This window comes from Amblyomma americanum, chromosome 5 (assembly GCF_052857255.1).
Source record: "Amblyomma americanum isolate KBUSLIRL-KWMA chromosome 5, ASM5285725v1, whole genome shotgun sequence".
Taxonomy (NCBI): Eukaryota; Metazoa; Arthropoda; class Arachnida; order Ixodida; family Ixodidae; genus Amblyomma; species Amblyomma americanum.
In genome coordinates, this window is record NC_135501.1 from 177,962,697 (window position 1) to 177,988,254 (window position 25,558).

Sequence of the window (25,558 nt, forward strand, 5' to 3'; positions counted from 1 at the left end):
TAAGAGCAAGCGAAAGGAACAAAAACACACGAAAGTGCTAGAAGAAACGAGAAAAGGAAAAAAAAGAGCCAAGAACAAATTCAAGTGAGAGCGTTCAGTAAACGTGTCTCAGGTGTAATGCTACACCGCCCGTAGAAAAGACATCCGTTGCAAGTGCATTCGAAAGGCGATATTGCGTGTTAAAAACAATAAAAAAAACATTAAGGCGCTCCTCTGCAGATCGTTCGAATGCGGTAGCAGCCAAACATTCGTTATATCCGAATATCATGCACTAAAGTTTTTTGTATCTGAGTTGATACAGTTAAGTTATTTATATCCGGGGTCCTGATACAAAAGTTCGGTATATTCCAAGCGGCATACTTAGGTGACGGTGTCCGACGTAACAAACAAAATTTCGTTAAACCCAAGGTGGCTTACTTAGGTTCGGTACAACTGAAGTCAACACATTAAAGTTAGCTATGTCGGAGGTTGCATATTAAAGTTCGTTGTATTCTAGGTTATCACACGAAAGGCCATTATAGCCGTGTCGTCGTACTAATATGTTCGTAATACCCGAAGTGGTATAATAAGTTTGTGTAGGTGGTATACTGAGTCTGTTCGTAGCCCGGTGGGCTACGTTCTTGAAGATATTCCTATTTACAAAATATGGTGTCAGGTTGTGAAGATAGGTGAACCGAGTTTAACGAATTACATGGGGAGATTCTGAACAGATGCTGAATTGGCGCCTGTGAACCAGGAACAGTCACCTCAGTCTTCATCCTTCTAATGTCTAACGTCGGAATGTTGTATATCCAGCCATGAGTGATGATGGTGAATGAATATAGGCTGTGATAAGAATCAAATATAAAACGAACGGCTTTCCTTAGAACCCTTGCTAGTTTCTAAAAACATTTTTCTTTTCTCGAAATAGCGATCCCAGGCTTTATAAGTTTAATCGAGCTGAGGTCTGATAAATGCATCTATTATATGCAATCAACTAAGCACGTAAAGGGTCTGCCTTTAAGTTATAAAGCGGTTATACTACTTTTCTAAACACTGACGGCTACACTAAACTGCATTGAGCTGCAGGTGAATTCATGAGTAGGCAAAACGCTAAGGCGCCCGTGTGCTGTGTGATGTCAGTGCACGTTAAAGATCCCCAGGTGGTCGAAATTATTCCGGAGCCCTCCACTACGGCACCTCTTTATTCCTTTCTTCTTTCACTCCCTCCTTTATCTCTTCCCTTACGGCGCGGTTCAGGTGTCCAACGATATATGAGGCAGATACTGCGTCATTTCCTTTGCACAAAAAACATTTATCATTATAACATTTTTCAACCGCAATAAACTCTAATGTTCAGGCACTTGTGCACATGGTTTAAGACAAGAAATACGGACCTCGTTGTACATGTTTGCGTATGTCTGGTTGCGCCTGTCAGCGTGGCGTAAAAAAAAAGGAAACGCTTCCAGGCGTCAGGCACCGGTGAGATTCGAACTCACGATCTCCTGTTTACTAGACAGGCGCTTTAACCAACTAAGCCACGGCGCCGACGGAGTCGCGCCAAAGCACCGGCCTTGTCTTCTGCGAAATCGGGTAGCACCATGTTGCTTCATTCAATCTTCCACATCTAATTATAGCTGCAGCACACGCGCCGGCCCTGAAGTCGCGTCACTCGCCAAGAGCATCTCTTGCGCAATCCACGCCGAGCACCAGAGTGCACCGGCGGCCCGTTCTAAGTATTTTTTTTTGTCTTGCGGCTTCGATTAATAAAGCTAGAAAATGATGCGTAGATGGAAAAATCAAATAAAACACGAGTCACTTTGACATAACAGAATTTTCTGGCGGTGCTTTCTCTAGCTGTTATCATCTTCCAGTGCTCCAATTTCGTCGCATTCCCGCAAATCTCTTTCCAGTTTGTATCGCGCCCTTCTGTTGCCGTTGCATTCCGTGAATGAATTAAACAGCACAGCCGGACAATGTAGGCTTGTTTTGAAGGATTTCTTAAACAATCGACAACCACAACAAGCCTCATTGGTGTTTTCTTCTTTCTCCTTACACGCAAAAGGCGCTCTTTCGGTGCTTCTACAGCACGAAAAAAAAAATTAAAATTTCCGCTTCCCACCATGATCGTCCAATTTTTTATGGGTAACACCCTAAATAGGGTAAAAAAAAGCACTGAAATATTTCCAGTACCCGTTAACGTAACAGCAGCTGTATATCTGTGAAATACTTTAAGCTGCACATCTGTGTTATAATCTCCTTACTTGAAGAAAAATAGTTATTTTCTTAAGCAAATGTTAACTTTAATCATTCCTTTGAATTTCTCTAAACCTTGAAAGATTCCTTGAAGCCATTTGAATCCCTTGTGTAGCTTAATCTTGGAGTAGTTTAGCATGTCTACAAGCCATCATCCACCCATTCTGGTTAGCTTTGTGATTTGCGCTTCATTGCCGTAGTTAATCAGTTACTTAAGCTGGCTTAGAAACAGCCCCGATGCCTCACCTGCGCCGATTCATGCACACGCGTCGCATAGTGGTGAATGTTAACTGCGAAAACCAAAGGGATTCGCAGTTCACATTTGAATCGTGGCTACATCACATGATCCCTACTTACGCATATGCCACTATATCAAAGCTCAGAGGTTGGTGACGCAGATGATCTATTTTTTCTTAACGCGATTATTGTTTTAGCGTGGCCCAGGGGGAAACCACGGTCGCGGGACCCTGTGGCGGCATCACAACCTGCCCACCGCATTGTGAGAAAACTGCCCACAATGGCATGTGGCAGTTAACCATCGGTCGCTCGAAAAGAGCAACCTGGGTCTCACAAGCCCCACCGGTGGCTGCACCAGCCATCGCAGAGCAGTGATGAATCTGTTAACCGCTGCACCGCTCTACCAGGAGTGTTATGATGACTCCCAGGGATCTATGAGTGTAACATAATAATAATAATAATTGGTTTTTTGGTGAAAGGAAATGGCGCAGTATCTGTCTCATATATCGTTGGACACCTGAACCGCGCCGTAAGGGAAGGGATAAGGGAGGGAGTGAAAGAGGAAAGGAAGAAGGAGGTGCCGTAGTGGAGGGCTCCGGAATAATTTCGACCACCTTGGTATCTTTAACGTGCACTGACATCCCAAAGCACACGGGTGCCTTAGCGTTTTGCCTCCATAAAAACGCAGCCGCCGCGGTCGGGTTCGAACCCGGGAACTCCGGATCAGTAGTCGAGCGCCCTAACCACTGAGCCACCGCGGCGGGTGAGTGTAAAATCAAGAATAAGCAATTCCGCAGATAAAGGCAACATATAAACCATTCCGCGATCGCGTCACACTCTTACGGCGGAGCTTAGGTGTCCCTCCACTTTTTGCTTTTGTTTTTAAAGTGTTTTGTGATCGCACCGAACGAGCCACTTCGGCTGAGCACAGACCTTTCCTGTGATTTATAGCCGCAGCAGGCCTTATCTACAAGTGTCCGTTTTCAATTGTCCATTTTGCGTTCATTTGGTCCTCATTTCTTTTGTGACTGGTCACTTGTAAAGCTACCCGGCCATTGAGTAGTAAGCGATCAGGCCTCACTGTTGGCTGCACATCGCAGGCAATGGCAGCCAGTGTTCAGCTCTGGTCGCCTGTTGTTGACAGAACGCTGGAATGCACCTTACAATGCGCTGAATACCGCAGCCAATGGCAGCCAATGATGAGGTCCGGTCGCCGACCGCCCAATGACCGTGTCGCTTCCCAAAGACACTTGAAAGCCGCAGGTATATGAGTTACCAAGGAAAAACGTACAAACGGGCGCCACATGGTAGTGGAAAATTGACAGCTTATAGAAGACGGCCCTATGTAACTAAAAATTGCGGAAATGATTGTTGTTTGCGTTTCGCAAAAACGAGAACCACCATCGTTGCTCGAATAGCCTTTTGTGATGAGCACATCGTAAGACGACTATATCCTACTCAATAATCTTAGGTCATACTGTGGGCGAACAGGGATATTGAACAGGATCTGTGGCTGTTTATCGTCCTGTATTATTGTATACATCTTTGTATCCATCAAACAGCAGTTCACATGCAGTGACCCCGCGCAGCACACTCAAGCACACACCACAGTTTGGCAGGAGTCCTTCATACTAAGCTACAGACTGCACATAGCCAGGCCACGCCTTCAGTCTGTGCTGGAGCATCATCAAAGGCCTTCGTAGGCGACGTACTTGCAGCTAATGTGGGTAAGTTTCAGGCACTGCATAACGTTTTTGAACATCACAAAGTAAAGGAGCCTGCAGAGTGAGGCAGTCTTTTATTCAGACTTGATATGCACTGTCCCAGTAGTTCCTTCAATAGGCAAAACAGTTTGTGATTGTCGCAGTCTCGCTCAGCTGCTAAGGTGGGTACATGTCTGCTCCAGCCAGGTCGGTGCTTGACCGTTGATAATGAGTGCGCTGGAGGCGATGGTCAGCCCATAGTCGATACGGCACTCGAGAACACCCACACCTTACTTGGTGTCCATACGCACGAGGTCGACTTCAAGGAATACCGGCTGGCCAGCTTTTTCCCTGAGCTCCTTGATCATCGACTGTGCCATCGCCGTTCCTGGAGGTTCAAGCCTTCGTTCAGCATGTGCAGCTGCAGGAGCCTCTCCAGAGATTCCTTCAGGCTGCTGCATGGCTGTTGGCTGCTGCTCAAGCATGGTCGTACTGTCTGAAGTGCTCACTACGCTGGCCCCGTGTGCTGCCATAATGCCCCGGTCAGACGGTCCTGGTATACCTTCGGCTAGATCCTCTGCAGCCCATTCTGTTGGATTCACGGATGAGACGACACAGCACGACACACCCATTAGTTGTCCAAGTAAGGCACCACGTCCCTCGACTGGTACAGACGGCCAGCCGTTGCTCCATGCGTAATCCGAAGAAAGGCACAGCGACTGGCAGCTTGATGAGCTTCCATCACCAGGGCTTGATGAAGATGACTCTGTACACCCAGAGCCATCAAATGTTGGGCTATCTTCGGCACCTGGGCGCCTGGCTTGCTGCTGCAAGGCAGCCAGAAGCAATGCTGCACGGCCACCACGGGCGCAACAGAAACGCGAGTACTCCTCCGCGGAAGCCATTTTTATCCCCCACAAGAAAGCTGCGAATAAACTGTTCTAAACAGATAAGCCTGCGCCGAACACGTTTACTGTCGTCTCGCAGTGCCCTCCTTCCGAGTCTAGTACGTTTCTTCTTCGTCTTGCTACCTGCGGGCACGAGCTTTCACGTTTATGATGATGACGATGATGATGTCCTCAGGCTTAATGGCACATGCCCACGGCGGTGGACTGGCCAGGGTATATTGCTGATATAAACGCACACATGGGCAAGGAGTGGAGCAATTGGATAATTTTGTGACCAAGGCGTTTTGTGACCAAGGGCTTTCACGTTACCCATGGGATCTCTTCGTCGTCGTCTTGCTACCGGTGTTAGTGGTTATTTTGCCATTACGAAGACCAAACACGCAGTTAGATCTTGATAAAAATTCTACTTTAGCTTTATAAATGTTTTAACAGTCACATAAAATCCAAAACATGAAGGTGCCATTCGAGACCCTCTGAACGGTGATGATATCGGGCATACAAGTTGTACTACTAGCGCTATCGTAACCAGCGAACGCATTAGAATTTGCATGCACGCATGCAGTTATGAACTTGAGTTTTTAGTCTAAATGTGTGGTCTAATTTTTAATAGTTTGAAAATAATTTCACAGAGCAAATTAGTAAGAGAATGCTTGTACGCGGTTTCATCTTCGTGTTTTTGTTTGATTACAGCAGGGCAATGTACTGTCATCTTTATCGTGACCTTACGAAGCCCCGTTTCGTTGAAAAATCATGATCAAATGCAAAAAATATAACCTCATCCTTGAAAAAACTATTTCACCCTCGAAATGAGTTCACATAGGGTCACACAATACATAAAGTATATACCGACATGTCGATACAGAATACAGACAGAACGGAAAACTAAACCAACTGTAACCAGATGGCGACACAGATGAAAAAGCGGGATATTTAAAAAGAAAAATCTTTTACTTCACTGCAATGGTACTTCTTTTTGGATAAACAAGAATTTATAGCAGTAAGGCTGTCAGCGTATAACGGCCGGCCACCCGCAGTACGTCGACGCAGCTAAGTTAAAGCGACCCTTGGTTGAATTTCTCTCAAACCTTCCTTCACCTACTCAACATTGAAATCGTTAACCAAACGCGCACTCCCAACGTATTGTGACAAGATGCTGCGAGCCTTATTCCTCGCCTGAATAATAAATTGCTCCCTGGGCCACCTTAGTCTAAAACTTTATTGTCATCAGCAGCAGGAGCAGCCTGAATACGCCCTCTCCGATATCTATCTAATTAACCCTGACTGTGCCAGCTGCGCCTACCGTATGCCCGCAAACTTCTTAATCTCATCCGCCCACCTAACCTTCTGCCGCCCCCTGCTACGCTTGCCTTCCCTTGGCATCCACTCCGTCACCCTTAAGGCACAGCAGTTATCTTGCCTTCGCATTACATGCCCTGCCCAAGCCCACTTCCTCTTCTTGATTTCATCAAGTATATCATTAACCCGCGTTTGTTTCCTCGCCCACTGCTCCCTTTTCCTGTCTCTTAACGCTACATCTATAAGTTTTCTTTCCATAGCTCGCTGCACTGTCCCTAACTAAAGCAGACCGATTTCTTTAGCCGCCACGTTATATCACATTTTACAAGTGTTCGAAGTGCCAGAGCGACGAGAACTATGCAGAGCTATAGTTGGAGTACATAATTTTGACCGATATATCTCATTCAGTGTTCCTGATTTCGACGCAGTCACTGATACGATGGTGAAGACAACGGTTAAGTAATGGCGCAGATCTATGATGCTGAGGCATAATTTAAGCAAGTATTACCATGGAACTTGAACTATAAGCTGCCGACGTTGAAAGCGCAGACCTCTTTCCAGCATTCACTGTCACCAACCACTTCACATACTGCCATAGTATCGGCTGAGTGTGCTTTTACTGAGCCAGAGTTCTAAAGGGTAAGCAAGGCAACAATGGGGGCTAGTTGGTCCCATATATTAATGGAAAAAACGCGCTACACTATGAAAGAGACGCTAACACAAGACGAGGGTCGGGAAGGCCATTCTTTTGTGCAGACTTCACGGAGATACAAGCACACGCGATCTGATTTTTGGGATTCTTTCAGCCACTCAAGGCAGTGCTGCTTGATGGGAAGGGTTGCCCTCGCACAGTGCACAAAACCCCGATGTCGCTTTCTAGCTCAATGTCGCCAGTATCTTGCTGAGGCGCTCTGGAAAGCGTGTCGGTCTCGAGCAGTTCTTTCCCAGGTATATACCACTTCGTACTGCTGCCTCATCATTCACATTTTAGGTCTTTGTAGCCGTGGTGTAAGGTCATAGAGACTTTTGGACATAAAGATAGCGTGGTCTGTTTCGATTGTGAATTTCTTGCCTACCAGGTTGTCACTGAATTTTTCGAAAGCCCAAACCAAGGCAAGAGCCGCTTTCTCTATATGCACATAGCGCTTTTCCGTCCTGGTCCTGTGTACCTCATTTTGTTTTGCGCGTTTTTTCATTCAAAATTCGGAAATGTTATAGACAAGACCTGCGATGAAAACGGCCCGCTGATTCTTTGCAATTTCTCGCAGGATGTTTACCGTCAACTCCTGATACACACCTCCAAATTCAGTGTAAAAAGTGGGAATTACTTCAAGAAACTTACACGAGATTTTTCTTTCATTTTAATGAGCGCCACTGTAGTACGGAAATTCCGCTACCTACTTCCTGCTCCTGAAAAAAAACTAATTAAGAAAATGATTCCAGCCTTCCAGTTCTTGAAAACGTTACGTGGCGCTTGTCCTCTTGATAATGTGGCCAGAGGGGACGAATGTTCCCAGTGTACGTAATGTGCGCATTTCATTTACAGACTACAAGACATGGCGTTCTTTACACACCTTGTTTCGGCCGATCGGTTGTGTGTCACCCTGCCTTCATTTTTTTAGCTATCATTGTTTCATGTTTGATGACCGGTAACAAGGGTTTAAATACAAATTTGTGGAATCCTGAGAATCTGATTTCAAAGCTACTCGAAGACGAAGCATTCCTACAAAGCAGAAATAAGGACCGTAAATAGGACAAAATAACATGTCCTGAAACAGATGAATTACCAGTAGAAACTAACAAATTGTTGATCCTTTATAAATTGTAAAAAAGGCTCCAATGTAATTTGCAGTCTTCATGACTGAAAAAACAAGAGCTTCCATAATCTTGGCAAGCTCATCATCATGCAGCATCAAATGTTAGATTGGTCCGCCTTATCACCGTGTGAGTGTGATAACAGTTTTACTAAGGATTCAAAATTACAATGAATGCTTCGTGCAACGAACAACTTCAGCGCGAGTACAGTTTTAAGTAAGATTCAGAGGCTATGTCAGGCACTCTTAAGCCAAAGGACGATGAAGCTATTATTTTTGCGCAAAGCTGATTAATGCTCAGTAGCTTGAGTTTCTTTTGAATGGCATGCAATCCGCAAAATAATGTGCGCCATTTGCGTCCTGGACAGTGATAATGAGGTTAAGACAAAACTAGGTTTTGTTTGACATTACCCATAATTTTCGTAAAAATCATCATAAAAAGCACAGGCATGAGCAAGAGAAGCCATTCTAATGAATTCTCAACGATGCTTTCTTATCAAAGGGCACTTGTTTGACGGGTTCATTCGGGATCCCGGAGGGCAGGAGAATGCCTTCGAGAACTCCTTCAGGTGCATCAGAGGACCGTTGACTCGGTACCACGCATGAGATCGGGAAACTTTCACTGCTTCCGAGGACCTCACGCGGCTCCGGGCCCCACCGAAGCCTGGGTCCCGGTTTTCACATAAGTTCCTAGCATACTCCACGAAAAACAACTTCGTGACGTCTAGATCCTCGCTTCCTTTGAAGCGGTAAATTTTCCTCTTCGCTCCTACAAAGAACGCATACGCGTCCAGACTACTGCCAAGTGCCAGGGCGTTGAACAAGTCGTCCAGGTCGCGGGTCCGACTTCCATACGGTGGTAACGGCGATGAATTGTTGCTCGCCTTACGCGATAAGGCCATGTACTGGTCCCACAGGCAGTCGGCCGCGGTGTCAAAGTACCGCTGAGGGTTCCACGTCATGTTGTCCAGCGCCAGATTGCCACTGACGAAGTACAACGCCTTATAGATGGCATAGTAGATTCGTGGACCGATGCGGGCCAACTGGAGGTGGCGAACCGAGTCATCCAGGGTTCTCTGCAGGTTGAAGACCGGAAGCGGAACCTCAAGCACCTTGTAAGGGTTAGCGAGATTCGCTGCCGTGCTGAGGAAGCCGCCCTTCCACTGGACCGCAGAAAGGTCGCTCGTGGCGTCCCTCTTGGATTGCACGGCCGACTGGAGGAAGGCGATGACGGATCCTGGATCGGTCACGTTCAGTTGTTCATACGCCGCCGACAGGTGCTCGAAGGTCCATGTGTGCTCCATGAGCTCAGGATTGAGAACCTGCCGGGAAAGGAACACTGCTATTACTGCACTATATGCATGGTGATCTATAGTAGGTTCCAGGCTCCTTCGGTGATCTATAAAATATCCCCTCTTGAGAGTTTTCTGTTGGTTTCACATGAGCGCCAAGGTCTAGTTTACGGCATGCTGCGATGTATACGCTGGTGCCGTATATCCTTGAGAAAGGACGGCTCGATTCCTACCGGCTATGAAGCAAGCCCCGATTTCATTAATGATCCTTGCGACTATGCACAAAGCGGAGCGAGTTGTACAGGCCCATATTAGAACAGTTTCGTAAAGACGATGTGCGCACAATGTTAATGGAAAATGGAGAAGCTTACGACGACAAGAAAGAAACAAGAAGAAATTTGTTTTCACTGCCTGCATTTACATTTCATTAATACTTAAACTGTGTCTTAACTACCTGGCTGCAGTAAAACTGGACAATTTCCTGCAGCTTCGCTAGGGACTGACCATTAATGCTTGGTTTTGGTGCTTGCAAGTGCATTCCATAGCTCCTTTACCTGCCATGACACTCCGCTGAGAAACTCCAGAAGGATTCTGGCAACAATGTTCGTCGACGACGTGAAGAACAGCGAGCTCGTCTTGAGGCAGACGTTCAGCTCGTCCTTCAGGAAGGAGACCATCTGGACCAGGTCGTCCGGCTTGACGAGTCTCTCCTTCCAGTCGCCGTGCAGTCGACGCATGGCCACGACAGGCTCGAACCGGTTGACGAACCTCAGGCACGCCTGGTGGAAGAAGCAGGCTGAGTACTGAAGTCGTTTAGCCAAATTGATATTTCTTTTTCTTGGCGAGAGGCCCAAGGACGTACGCGCCAGGCGTTTTAAATTGGCTTCAGTAAATTTAAGCATTCAAAGGGACAGTAGAATATCCATTATCTGAAGTGGTGTAAACCTCAACCGAGAAAATGACATGCATGATTTCACAACGGGTGCGCACTCCAACATTTAATATAGCTCGTAAGAAGTGATATCAGGACGTATACTTTCAATCGTCATGGGTATGTGCCGTGCCCTTGCTCATTCCTCGCTAAGGCGATGAGGTTAAGCTTCCAAGGCCCTAGAATGGTCTACCCACCCTCACCGTGCAACGTATTTCGATCAAGCCTCGAGCTCTTTCAAATAAGAGATCATTTTTTGTATACAAAAGCTCCGGCACTTGTAAAGCGTGGTCACTTCATCTCCTGAAGCGTCATCGAAAGGAGGGCGGTTCAGTACTTGCTATAGTTCTGTCTTATGGCTATAAAGGAGGCAAGTCCTCCCTATGAGCCTAACACATGACGCAGGAACTGCTAAGGTAATGCTCGCCTTAACATTTTTCCCTACTGCCAAAGCGGAATACCTGGTAGTCGTGAAGGCTGGTCGGGTAGTTTCGGTGCAGAGCGTAAGCCAGGCTGGCGGGCACGTTCTTGTCGTCGGCTCCGGTCCCGAAGGGGGAAAGGAGCAGGAGCAGCCGGAAGCCGAGGTAGTTGGCCATCCTGGACTTGGAGCCCCTGGCGCTCAGTAACCGCGTCTGGTTGAGCCTCTCGATGAGCGCCGGGTCCGGTAGCAGCACCTCGGTCTCGTTGAGCGCGATGCTGTTGCCCCGAACACCCGGTGCCAGTTCGGCGAACACCTTGTCCCAGAAGAGCCACTCGCCCAGCTGGGGAAGCTCTTCCACGGCTCTCCTTCGAGTTTAGGAGGGGAAAAAAAGATCGAGTTTCTTTTCTAGTTTGAGAGAAGTATCAAAAGGATTATTGCATCCTCTTCGCGCAGTGAGGGCACACTGCTTTAACACTGGTATCACTATTTGTGAAAGAGTCATGACGTCTGAGCATCATACGACGAGACTGTCGCGAGTGCGATGAAAGTACGCGAGGTAATAAAGGCGTGCTCACGTTGTTCGTCAGCACCTGTGTTCCACGTCATGGAGGGCAGTGGGTAATATTACAGCAGCTATATATGACGCTTCCCATGAATTTTTTTCCTTAACTTGCCACAAACGCCCTCAATGTCGGTGAAATCTCCAATATAGAAGTATGGCTAAAGACAGAAGAGTGTAGAGTTGGGCTTGTTGGTTGACGTCAGCGCCTGTGTTGTGTTCTCGCTCTCTCCTGTGTTAGCGCTGCTCCCAACATGATGGCTAAAGACACAAATCATATTCCCCGTAAGGGCTGTCTCGCAAGGGCGACACTTAATCTCGTGAAATAACTTCTACACCAGACAGTCTGCTGCAGCGGAAAATACTCTCGTGGAAGATCAATCCGAAGCGTTATTTTGCTTCTGTAGAAGGGAGTATATATCCCCACCCCATTGAAAAATGTGTGCAGGTTTGAATAGGAGACAAATAGGATTATGGCACATTTTGTTTAACATTATAGGATGAAGCTTCCAAAGCGATTCGGCCTTTGAGTGACTCCTTAGAGGAGGGCTCCGTATAGCTACCATTAACCGTGGTTAATTACAGTGCACTTACATCACACAGTGCATGCCAGTCGTGGGTCCGAACCCACCCACTACGGTAGCACTTCGATGGAGGAAAAATGTGAAAATGTCGTGTACTGTGCATTGTCAGTGCCCGTTAAGAAACCCAGGTGGTCGAAATTATCCGGAGCCCTCCACTACGGCGTCCCTCATAGACTGAGACTCTTTGGGACGTCCATCCTATAAAGCCAAACCAAATGTGCCATAATCCTATTTGCTGACCCGTTCAAACCTATATATACATTTTTCAGTAGAGCACTAAAAGTTTTCATATATATTTCGCTAATATCTTAGGGTTCCTGAAGAATATACGAGGTTGTTTCATATCCACCCCATGGTGAGCTTACACATTCTTACAGATTCGAAGGCTGAGTGTAAGGCATTGCATTGTCATCATCTCAATCATTTTTTTTTCTGACACGTTAATGAATAATACGGCCACGCTGAAAACACGGGCTCGGTACAGTGCCCTTTACTGGTCTGTAGCTAAAAATGAGGGAGAACATCAAACGTAATTTGGGGAAGATATTCTCCAGGACACGTGACTAGCGATTTTGGCTAATAGCTGCCATGTTTTTTTAACGATGACCTGCTATTACTAGCGCACATCACAGCACGCAAGTATGGCGTTAATTCGACAAGTGATGCCTCCAGCCCGCGGCTAGCTAATCCCAAAGCTATCTGTTTCGGTTCCCGATGCCGCGTCCTGGAGACTTTTGTCCCCGACGGTACATTTGCGCATGCGCAGCAGCATTAAGATATAGCGCCATCTGTGTATTTACTGCAAGGCGAGTCACCTGAGATCCTCTTACGGGCTATGGAAGACTCGGACCGAGTTCTGGTTTGCCTCTAAATTTTGCCAGTTTCTTTTAAGCAGATTTCGATTGCGGGGCGATCATTTTCGCGGCAATAAAGGAGCTATTAACACACGTCCTAAAGACTTGAGTTAGGAGCAGCCATTAGCCGCTACTTGTACGACCGCAGGCGATCTCTAGAATAAATATCTCTAATATCTGCCAAACAAGGGGGAAATTGGGCTTCATTCTTGAGACAAACGCCTCAAGTAGGTCACTGTGTCAAGCTCTCTCTGGAGGAAAGACTCGGAGTGTACCGTTTTATGGGGGTGGCGAAAGCGATGGGTTTCTAACTATCACGACAAGCTTGCTCGCAGTTTGCGTTGGTAAAACAGAGTGGAGAGGCCTTTACTACAGCTTCAAGTGCAAAGGTGAGCATCCTTGTCTACAGAGACACTCCGATGCACTGTGAAGCAAGCCAGAGCCATCTGCCTTTCTCCGCTGGACTCTGCATACCCGTCAAATACGCGTGCACGAATAAAATTCAGGAATGACTTCCTCTCCAGTTTCGACACTGGTCTCCGCTTCATGATTTCCCCGCCCGCCGCAAGGGTCGCACAGGCAGTGGCGTTGTTGCTTCGCCAGCGACTGGATTAGCTAGCGCGAGTGGTTTCGGGTGGCCAAGTGTTTTGTAGCGAGAGCTACACGGGGCTACCAGTCAAGCATTTTGCGGTACATGGGAGAGGCCAGTTGTGCGCATGCGCCGATACCATGGCAACTGGAGTGCAGCAGCCGGTGTGGCGTGCGCTTCGCCATCGCCGCCTCGCCGCACACCGCTCTATCACCCGAACCGCGTTTCGCATGCGCAGCATTGCGTATAAAAGGCGGAGATGTAATGGGCGGCTGTATCACAACGTTTGACATGCATGCAGAGAAGGAGAGTCCAGCCGCTTCTAAACGGTGGTATAGACAACAGAAGATTAACTCTTCCGATCCTGAGGTTGTCGCCTGGCACTTGGCTACTCAACAAAGAGAGAATGAGCGTAAGCAGCCGAAGAGAGCAGCGGAGGCGCCCGAACAGAGAGAGGAACGCCTTGCCACACGGAGATGCCAGACTGCCGAGTGTAATACACGGTGCATAGCCGCTGAGATGGAGCCCAATGTCTCTCATTGCAAAACATACAGTTACCACAAAAAGCTCAGCCAGGGAAACGTACATCTCGCTACGTATATCATGGCATAGCCGAGCTAAGCCACTGCCAATTTTTTTATTACGCGGCGGAATTGTAGGTTAACCTGTCTTTGCGGTGCATTTTCGACAAAACCGACGCCACATTTCATCCTGATCCGCGAATTTAGTTTTGTCAACGAGTGAGCGCCCACGAGCACAATGTATTGACATCTCAACACTGATAAAGGCGATACAATAGCTCCTGCGTGACTGAATCAGTGACGTCAGTGAACATGAAACGCTACCAAGCGAGACTCTCAATAGCTGTTTGTGCTTTTCCGAAATTGTAAAAGCTGCTTGGCGCTACGAGAAAGAAAGCTTCATTTATGCAAATTTATGCAAATCTATGCAAAAAGAGGGTGGGAGGCGATGGATGGCCTAGTGGATTATGCGTTGGCCTCGGTTGCGGGATGTGGCTGGTTCGAATCCCACCACCATACAAGAAATGTCATAAGCGTTCCCCAGCCAGGCGAAAGGCTATATTAGGCGCAAGCGCTTTGAAGACGCTCCGCCAACTCTACTGCGCCCTTTGAGGGTCTAACCCAGTTTTAAAAACCTCCGCCTGCAAATGTGGTTCGTGTTATGTCAACGGTAACTTCTGTTTCTTCCTCAGTTCGACCACTTATAATAATGCAACCGGCCGTAATTTCGTGCTCCCAGAGCTCCCTCGCAATTACCTATATATAAAAAACAAATGTGCAAAATAAACACACATACAGAAGCCTGGACGTACGGCGCGACGTACCTGGTGCAGTTTTTCAACTTTAGCGCCTTCGTGGCCACCGGCGCAGTCTGCGCAAACACGGTTGCCAGCTGCACGTCTGTCTCGATTGGGTCGTAGAGGGACTTCTCTCCAATGGTCTCCACCAGGATGTCATAGGCCTGCGACACATTCAAGAAGAAAGCCGGCAATGATCGGCAGGTAAGGCGAGTATACCAGCCTAACGTCTGGACATTCGAGCTCGTATTTTCGCCTTTAATTCAAGCAGAACTAATGCACACTGGGGTTAAGCCCATGACAAGCCAAAGGCGACTTCGAGGTCATTTTATTTCTAAAACGTCTAATTTGCTAGCGGCATAGGTAACATTCAGCAGACAATACGGTTGGCTCAGACAGAAAATTGTAGTGTCCGACGAAACCCTGTCCAGTTGACATCGGCATCAGCCCCCTTTGTGCTCCACAGAAACAAATAACTTCTTTGTGCTCTTTTGCTTTCTGTCTGCGCACGTGCTCTTCACAACTGTTCCGATTGATATATTGGAGCTAAGTTTACAAACCGGAAGTGTCATAACTTAACGCTGTGCATGTTTTTTACCTCAGTGACTCGTCCGTTTGCTGGCACATGAGAAGTTTGCTAACATTTATGCGAAAATTCCCTCAGTACGGTAAAGAAAGTAGATACAAAACCCTGCATAGTCTTTTCTTTAGGTCGTAAGAATCACCACACCGGACAAAATGATGGACGAAGACGGGATCAAGAAGAGGACTCGAGGCTGCTAGTCAGCCTTGTGCTTGTTCGCCTTTCCCTGGGTCGTTTCATCTCTCTATTTAACGAATTCGATCCTGTGGAGGGTACCTGTCGGACGAAGCCGTACTCCCTCCCTTCTTCGATGCCCTCGTTGAGCACAGGGTCTGGGCCGGAGAAGGCGAAGGTGACCATCATGCCAGACGCCGACGCCGGGTCCGAAGTCAGGGTCAGCCCGAACAACGGGTCCAGGTCGTACGCGGTCACCATGCGACCAAGCGTCGTCGAGAGGGACACAGAGTCGGCGTCTACGTCATGGTCGTACGGCCAGCCACCCAGGGCCACGGACTGGAGGGCCTCGCGGGCCAGCCTCGGGAAGAAGTCCTCCCGAGACGCTACACACGCCTGCGGGTCATTAGTCGCCAGTAGAGAGAAAAAAAATGATTTGAATGTAATATAAATTATACTCTTCTTTCAAGCTCGTCAGTGACATGGTATGTGGTGTTTATTGTGCAATGTATGTGCTCGCAAATTTTATGCAGCTGGTAGATAAATACAGGACTCTGCTTGGGGTGAATGAGCCCTACATCGTGACTGAAAATTCCTACGCTCCAGCTTGTCCAATGAACGTTATTCATGTGGTGCTGAGTCACAGAACCACGTGGACCGGTGAGTGCGTGCGTTCTTGTCTGAGGCCACGTGAACCGTAGTGAACTTAAGAACGAGCGCACTCACTGAAGCTTTGACGCACCTATAGTTACGAGAGAACTAACAACTGTATGGTCGACAAGTCGGACTCAAAGCGATTCGAATTTTTTGTTTGAGACATGCAGCGTCTGAACTAACTGGTGCCGCCTTTTTCCACTCAATGTTGAAAGGTCCAAAACATAAGTGCGTGTAAAGCATAGTTCGAATAAAGCGAGTTAATATTGATTAGAGTTTTCTGCAGTTGTTAGCATGACATTCATTAGGAAGTTTTCCGTAGCTCTCTGGAAAGGTTTCACTCAAGCGAAGGGATCTATCTGAAAGCATGCAGAATATGTCACAAAGCGTAGAGCTAAAAACATATTTATAGGCTGAATAAGCTCAGTATTTACAGCAGGCATGACAACATAAAATATCGGCGATGTTCCTGCCTTGGAGTTTAGGCACAGTACGCCAGCAGCAAATCGCATAACACTGGATAGAAAATATGGTTTGTTTAAAAGAGCAGAGGAGAAACGTAGAGGTGAAGCATACAGTGAACATTGTAAAGATGCCGCGCCTAACGGACACTATGCAGGCGCAGCATTTGTAAAATAAACCATCAACTAGACCCCATTATTGCCCTGAAATCAAAGAGGGCTCGAAGAGCATACGACAGCAATACAGAACCACTGTTAAATCTCCATCTAGTCAGGAGGGTGTTGTTCATGGATGTAACGACGAAAGGCTACATTTTGCATTCGATGACTATATTGTTTTCTGCTCAACTCTGAATACGCACTCAAGAAAAGCGTCAAGATTTGCCTAAGATGTTCAAGGAAAGTTTTTCTTCGCCCATACCCCAGGCTTTATCTCGTTCGATGGGGTTTCTAGCTATTTTCCAAGATGGCGTGAAGGGAAAGTTACGCACTTCACGTCTAAAGCAGAGGTTGTAATGCAGTGCGGTATTACCAAGAGCCGCTTTCCCTTTTCTAGAGCTCCATGCACAGATGGATGATTGAAGTGATTCACCTCAACGAAGAAAAGAAAATCAACAACTTCGGCTTCAATCTAACATCCTTCGATTCCATCATATAATAATAAGCGTAAAGAAAAGAAACCAAATGTTATTGGTCTCCTCATTTTAACCAAGAAAAGCAAACCATTGTGTGCAACCAGCGGCTTTTACAAAGGTAACCTAATGGCTCTTGAAAAAATTCGTTGGGAAGGCCCCTTTGCTCGTTGATGTAGAGCCACTGCGCCCATAGACTTCGTTCTGAAAACCACCAAGAGAAGAGAGGCAGGGGACTTCATGCGACAGTTATTTCTACCCTCACAAACTCTGTTCTGCCTCCTCGTGACTGAGCTTGACTGCCTTAGAGTGCAGGCTGCGCTTCGTGGAGCGCTCACGTCCTTATCGCTATAACGTACAGTACGGTCCACTGTTAAAGGGAACATGCGATCGCGTATCAAGTCTGCTTTGCGAACCACACCTGCTGCTCTTTCTGCGCGTGCTCCTGGTACCTCCCATTCTCGCCGGCTCTGGCCGGCAGCGTTTCGCGGTCAGCGGAGGCCACCTAATATCATATTCTCTTTAGTAGTGGACCGTACTGTACATTCCTGTAATACTGTATGCGACTAACTTCCAGTCCCTGGCTCTCGATGATGCTTCGCGACTTTTTCCTCATAACGTATTTTTGTTCCTTGACTTCATACTAACATTCTAAGCCCGAGCGCTTACACAGGAGGTACCAAAGCATAATAATGTACCTGCAGAAGGAGCCTAAGCTTGTCAAAGAGCTTATTTTTGGACTCTCGGCCAAGGACGTTGAAGACGTCCAGAGTGAAGACGTCCAAGAAGTCCAAGTCCGCAGACACCACTGCGTGCCCGCGAGGCAGCGGTCGTTCGTGCGTCCAGCGGTTGCAGACGTAGGCATAGAAGTCGTCGCAGGGGTTAACTGTCAAGTCCAGAGATGACCTGTAAGTCCAACATAGGCATGAGGGTTTGAAGGAATGTAACTAGCGAACTGATACGTGTTGTGTATCGCAACACTCCTCCTTTAGGCTTCAGAAAAAGAACGTAGACGCCGTTTAGTAGCTGGAAGTAGATCCAAGAATGCGGTCGCTAAAAGCAGACGAGACTGCCATCTCAGCTTTATGGCTCATTGTATACCTGCTCCAAGTCATGACCGTGATGATTTCAATCACTGATTTTACCACACTGATTGCACTCAAACGCCTAGAACGCAATAAAATCAGAGAGCACATCGCTTTGCCTTGCAGACGCTATGTTTAGCCTCGAAAGAGCCCACAAGAAAAGTGCGTACTTAATGGCGGCCCCTTCCGCCAGGCACGCCTCTGTCCAGCAAACGGAGTCGTCCCACTGGTACGTGTGGCGCCGTTGTGGTGGCGACGTCGAAGAATCGGTCGGCGGAAACACTGTGGTAGTCCCGTCGACCAAAGGGAACAGTCGCGGAAAGGAAGGGCTGCTGCTGGTACTGACCCGTCTGCACCACGAACGGAGGAGCCACATTGAGTAAGAAAGGAAAGTCCGGTACCATTAAACCTCTTTGGAGACTCTGAAGAAAAATTTATCTTGCCCTGCGCCGATAGATTACAGCCCTCGAACGAAAAAAGAAGGCCATTTTCGCTGAAGAATAAACTACAAAAGATGTAAAAAAAACTTGTAAGCGTTCAATGCAATTGATCACTGCGGCCGTTGCAAAGATACATCGTCCTGTTAAATTAAATCCGTATCATAAAGCAATATGCTAAACAGCTCACGTGCGAGATTTGGTGTGCCTTCATCATATAAAAACGAGCAGAATTGTGCAAATACGACGTATGCCATCTATTTCCCAAAGGAAATCGCATTTCTTTCCCACGACTTTGGCTAAGCGCGATTTGCAGTCGTTAGCTGGTTTTCTTGTTGTCGTTTGTAAACACCTGTTTGTTTTTGTAATATGTCTTTTCTTTTATTTTTTCATTCATTGTACTGATCATACCATCCGGCCGAGCACTGTGATTCTTTTCCGTCGTGCCTCGTAGTGCAGTTTCCTATTTTCGTTTTCTTTGTGTTACCTGTGAAAGACTATTGTCGAGCATTCTGAAATAAACCTCCAGTTGACAGCCGGCGCAGCTGGCCTCCGTCTGTCTTGCCTCCTCATAACCTATGAAGGCTTGTGTATTGGTGTAAGCTAAGTTCTGCGCCTTTCTCTATCACCTCACTGATAGTGTGAATATGGTGTACGGTCGAGTAACCTTAACAAAACCAAACCTGGTTCTTCGGTTGATTCAAGGCTAACGTTGTCTTGACTCTATTATGATTGCTTTAGTAAATACCTTACAGGCAACGGACATAAAGCTAATTAAGACAATGTTAAAGTTCTTCCGAGAATCCGGTAGCTCAGCTTACTAAATACCTTACAGGAAATGGACAGTAAGCAAAGTAAGATAATGTTAACGTTCTTCCGAGAATACGGTAGCTTACCTTACTAAATACCTTACAGTAAATGGACAGTAAGCAAAGTAAGATATTGTTCTCTGTGTCAATGCCTGTATTATTTTTACCGTTTTTTTTTGCTCTTCAGTGCATGCAATAGATTGTTTTTTTTTCTCCCTCTGCTGAGGTGTTGTGTGCATTGAGAGACTGACACTCGTCAGGCGTCCGTGCCTTTTTGTCAGCCTCTTAGGCAGACATGCACTTTTTTGCTTTGTCTGCCTGAAATAAACATTCATTCATTCATTCATTCATTCATTCATTCATTCATTCATTCATTTTGTTAACGTTCTTCCGAGACTCCGGTACGCTAGAAGTCATGAGGCATTGATGATACACTGTTGCCAGTTTTTTTTTTAGCCCAATCTTCCCATCGTCCTTCAAGAGGCCATCGCTTACTTGACCCTCACCAGCTGCTTTCCACCTCTGCATTGCTTCTAAAACTGAACTTTCTCTCCTGTTAGGGGAGAGATATCCAACGTGATGCATCCCTGCGCCGGCAGGCGGCTGTTGCAAACAGAGCCACCCGTAGGCTTATGCGACCCAAGTTGAATGGCGCAACCGGTATGTGCTAGCGCACCCACCGGCTCCGCCGAAGACGGCGGACGACTACAACGCGAAACCCAGGGACGGGCGCCTAACAGCTATCGCTGTAAAACCGCCACAGACAGGGAACGGAAGCGCATCCGTGTTGTCGCCTGCTTCCGTCCCGTGTCTGTTGCGGTTTTTAGTCGCTATGTCTCACCAACTGGCCTACAACTTTATCCTCTTAAGTTATATGTTGGAAATATGGTGTGCCGCACGCGCACCACTGCCGCCCACCTCGCACGGGGGAGTCGCGTGGTGTTCTGCTGGCCATCCGGGGAACGCTTCGTAACCACGCCATACTTGACAAGGCTCCTGGACCCTGCCAGAAGCTCGTTCGACTCGTCTGCCTTGACCGTGGGCTGTGCCCGGTGATCGCCGTCTTCGAGCTCCACACCGCGCTGGGCCGAGAACAGCGACTGTGTGCCGTTGACTAGGAACAGCGCTAGCACTGCGAAGCAAGCGACCGCCATGAGCGTGCTCGTCACGACGAAGTAGCTCTTCCAAGCAGGGACGTCCTCCTTGTTTCTTGGTGAGTGATGTTTCGTTCGGCGCTGTGAACGGTAGGTTTCAGTTGCCGCCTGCGAGAGTTGAGTGGGAGAAGAAAAGCACACGATCCTTTATGTTCACCTCATTAAGTTTAATGAGCTTTAATGGACTGTGGCCCTATGGGGAACCTGCCTTGCCAAGGTGGCACTGCAATTGTTCCATTCGGTGACTCAAGACTGTTTTTGTCAGCAGCTTGGGCCGCTACAATAATAATAATAATAATAATTGGGTTTTTTTTGGGGGGGGGGAAAGGAAATGGCGCAGCATCTGTCTCATATATCGTTGGACACCAGAACCGCGCCGTAAGGGAAGGGATAAGAGAGGGAGTGAAAGAAGATAGGAAGAATTAGGTGCCGTAGTGGAGGGCTCCGGAATAATTTCGACCACCTGGCGATCTTTAACGTGCACTGACATCGCACAGTACACGGGCGCCTTAGCGTTGTTCCTCCATAAAAACGCAGCCGCCGTGGTCGGATTCGAACCCGGGAACTCCGGATCAGTAGTCGAGCACCCTAACAACTGAGCCACCGCGGCGGGTGCCGCTACAAACACGAGAACACATTCTGCGCGATTAGGTATACCCTCGTTTGGCTGACAGTATTCGTTGCCTAGCTTCTTTCGGCGTAGCCCAGATAGCCGCTACAAACGCGAGAACACATTCTGCGCGATTAGGTATACCCTCGTTTGGCTGACAGCATTCATTGCCTAGCTTCTCTCGGCGTAGCCCAGATAGCTGACGCACGGCACGTGCATTTTCGACAGAGCGCGGAGGCTCACGCCAATAAGCGCCTGAAGGCGGCGCGGAAAAGTCCTAAGAGTACTACCCAAAACTGCTTGTTCTTCTCGCTAGGCAGTGTTATGGCGCTGCAATCGGCACCGCAAACTTCAGCGCAAGATCCTCATTGTCAAACGAGTGTTACACGATATACCACGCTGATTAGTATCCTTGAACGCGTACAAAACGGGCAGACATTGCGACCCTTAGTAGTGCAGCAGCGACTAGGTGCAGTTCAGCGCATAAATTGTTCGTTCGGCTCAAATGCACCCCGTCGCAGCGGTTTAATGGCTATTCTCAAGCACTAAGGTTAAACCCTGGCCACTGCAGGCGCAATTTGAGCTGAAACGCAAAAAAAAAAAATCCGTACTGATATATTGGTGCAAGTTAGAGAACTCCGGATGGTCTAAATTAATGCACATCGCTGCAGTAAGACGTGTCCCCTCTCCCACAGTATAGCTCTTTCATATCCAAATCAATCACCATATTTAACCATCCAATGGCATCATTATTATTTCACGATTTCACCGATGTCAAGCAATACGTGCATAGTAAAATGTTTTAGCTCTACACGGCAAGGGTGAATGCCGGAGCAGAATTTGTAGCACCAAATAAAAACACTTGTGTCAGTCGCTGCTTGATTAGCGGCTATTATTCTTTGTCAGCTTAGGACGATAAATCACAGACCTCTTTCCGTATTTCAATAACTGCCTCAGTCTTGGCGCTTTCCATAGCGCTTTGAAACAACGTAGGCCCTGTATTGCAAACCTCACCCAGCCCAGAACACAACTTCGTTTTCGAAGGGATTTACAAACGATTAGTACCGAGACATACAGCATAAGTAGTCGCTGAAAAATAGCACCGACCTCTGCCAACAAGCGCCGAAATGCATCTCATGTAAGCGTCGCGCCTCCTATCTAGTGAACTACGCCCACAAATACACGGCTCTATAACGATCAAAGGCCTCTCGTTCCGAATATCGGCAAATTTAGACGAACTTCATCCGTAAAGCACCGGGAACTTGAAGCTGAGCTTGAAGTCGTACTTTCCAAAACTTTCTATACAAACGGTATCCCAGTCGGCTCACTTTCAGCGCACCGCCAACAGAAGAAGATGTTCGAATGATAGCAAAGATTTTTCTGGGTGCCGGCGGCAGCGCGTAGCAGCGTCCGTGTTACAGCTGTTCCCTGCCAACATCCACCGAAAGCCGCGGCGCCGATCGGCGTAGAAGTGATATCTTATCAAAGTTGTGTTGGTGTGCCACTTCCCACCCACCCACTCTGCATGGGGTTCAACAATGATTGAACTCATACTTTCTAGCGCTTAGTGAACACAAGGGACAAGAACACAAATACACAGGACGTACGCTAATCCTGTGTTCTTGTCCCTTGTGTTTACTAAGCGCTAGAAAATATGAGTTCAAAGAATATCCAACTAGCCCAAGTTTCTGCCTTACTTTCAACAATGAACGTGGCAGTCTATAATAGAAAAAAAACTTAGGGGCCGTCTTAAGCGCATTCTTAATAATAATATTAATAATAATAATTGGTTTTTGGGCGAAAGTAAATGGCGCAGTATCTGTCACATATATCGTTGGACACCTGAACCGCGCCGTACGAGAAGGAATAAAGGAGGGAGCGAAAAAAGAAAGGAATAAAGAGGTGCCGTAGTGGAGGGCTCCGGAATAATTTTGACCACCTGGTGGAACGTATTTAAGCGCATTCTTAAAGAATAAAATTCGATAGCATTTAGCTTGCCTGCTGTGGTGTCTGCAATGAGTGTCTATTTCTGTTCTTGCGATCTTCCCGCGAAAACTGTGGTTGGAACCTGTTCCACTGCCTTTGTACACTCTAAACACCAATACTCCTATATGGGAGTAAAAAGAGAGTAAACTGTCCTCTAGCTCACTCCCTTTTATGAAAGGGAGATGCGCTAGAAGGCAGCTTACTCCCCTTTTTGCTCCTTTCTCTTTAGAGTGCATGGTATGCGTGAGCCATCACCTTCAAGAATGTTAGTAAGCGCGCGGCGTTTCTTTGCCGAAGAGACACCGTGTCATATTCGTTGCAACCCACTATACCTTGGTCGCATGCGGATAATCTGGCACGTATGCGAGCTCAAAAACTCGCACATTCATTATGCGTCGGTTTCGACAACTAGGCGTCACAGATGCGCGTTGCGCGTACATGCACGCGTACTTCGTCTTAGTGTACCGTCCTGTGTACGCAGTGGCCGTCTGACGGAAGACGTACCGGTCTAAGTATCACGCTAACAATATACGAAAAATATCAGCTATCAAGCGATCGACAAACGACCGCCTAAGTACCTCACTGATGGAGGCCGTCGACATAGGGATGCCGGAAGCGTATCCCGTGCTCTTGCTGCCGCCACTACTGTAGCTGGTCGCGTCACCGCCAGATGGGCGAGAGCCCGTGATTGTGGATGTGTTGCCGTGGGAGAAGCTCGGGTCTTGACATGTTCCATCCGACGAGGACTGGAACTGCCGCTGCTGATGTCGGTCGCACGTTCTCCGGTAGTAGGTGCGGGGCACAGGAACCGGCGAACGCAACTGTGGTGACGGCGGCGGCTGTGACCAATACGGAAGACAGCCGTATACATTTTACTGAAGAATAGGCGTATTTTCCAGTTCTTAAAGGTACCCTGAAATTATTTCGAGGGGCATGTTCTAGTGCAACAGATCTGTAGAGATGGTCTTTGTGGGTATTCGAGTCAAATTTAAAAGCTCTGCGTGGGACCTGTAATTTGCAATACATTTTTAAACATCGCTTCTTGCAGTAGCTCGCTACCGATTAAGGCGTCCCCTACACAGATGACGTCAGTGGGTAGACGGGACGAACTTGAAGGCTGGCTCTTCTGCCCACTGACGTCATCGGGGCAGGGGACGCGCGGTGATGTGTGTCGCCCTGACCGGTGGCGAGCTAGTGCGAGCAGCTATTTTAAAAATTATTTCTAAATTACAGGCTTCACGAGGTGCTTTCAAATTTGACTCTAATACCCACAAAGACCACCTCTATAGATCTGTAGCGCTAGAATATGCCCATCAAAATCATTGCAGGGTCCCTTTATGGTACCATACTACATCTACCAAACCGAACGGCCAGGACTAGGAAGAATACAAGACTTGTCTTGTCTGCTTCTTAGTCATCGTCTTTCGCTCTAGTTGATTCAGCATTACATTTACCGAGTTTACAAAGACCACCGAGAACCCTTTGTAGAAGATCTATTGAACTTGAACGCACCTGTATGTAGGGCAGCGGTATGGCCGACAGCAGGGGCCGGTCGTCCTCGTCGAAGGAGTTGGCGTAGGCCGCGTACACCGCTCTACCGGCTGGTGGTGTCGCCGCATCGTTACGGTGCACGACGCCTCCGTGGTTGGGCATCATCTGGTTAGAGCAGCACACCGGCAGCGACTGGGAGCGCGAGAACAGCGGTCGCGGAGTGTGGCAGCCCGGAAACATGGTCCTGCGTAGTCCGAGAGCAGATTTAACTGAACGGTTGTGGATCGCTCGTTGAGGCGCGTTCAGCCTTCCTCTTTCTTGCGCGTGGTGAGGATGATGATGATGACGATGTCCCCAGGCTTAATGGCACACGGCTGGGGCCATTTCATCGTCCTTGTCTTGCTGGGAGTAGGAGAGTTACCGTAGGAAACAAATATTTTACATTGTTTTGAGAAAAGGAATCCTTGTATGTCATCATTTTATATGCTGAATCTGTATGAGAGAGAGAAGTGGCACAGGAAATGAAGAGAGGTTAAGAAGAAGGGTGTTCCCGTTGACTACCCTAGATGGGGTGAGGGGTGGGGGGACGTAAAAGGAAAAGAAGAAATAGAGAAATGCGGCCCGGAGAAAGCACACTGTAAACTCGAATACGTCTATATGGGAGTAAAAACGAAGTCAGCTGTCCTCTAGCACAAACTTTTTTGTAGAAGGGTGAGCACTAGAGGACAGCTTGCTCACTTT

General features: G+C 47.6%; 1 protein-coding gene and 1 non-coding gene across 2 annotated transcripts; both read right to left on the bottom strand.

The window, feature by feature from the left end:
- Positions 1-1,453: 1,453 nt before the first annotated feature.
- Positions 1,454-1,527, bottom strand: TRNAT-AGU (transfer RNA threonine (anticodon AGU)). The gene has a single exon. It is a non-coding gene; the product is annotated as a tRNA-Thr (tRNA).
- A 7,145-nt stretch (positions 1,528-8,672) lies between these two features.
- Positions 8,673-25,116, bottom strand: LOC144134405 (neprilysin-2-like). Its single transcript, XM_077667326.1, has 10 exons — positions 24,839-25,116; positions 23,905-24,165; positions 20,495-20,838; positions 18,501-18,680; positions 17,944-18,151; positions 15,601-15,894; positions 14,769-14,905; positions 10,878-11,202; positions 10,040-10,264; positions 8,673-9,515 (listed from the first exon to the last, which is right to left on the bottom strand). The coding sequence occupies exons 1-10, from the start codon at positions 25,055-25,057 to the stop codon at positions 8,673-8,675; spliced, it is 3,036 nt and encodes a 1,011-aa protein (XP_077523452.1). The 5' UTR covers positions 25,058-25,116.
- Positions 25,117-25,558: the final 442 nt, after the last annotated feature.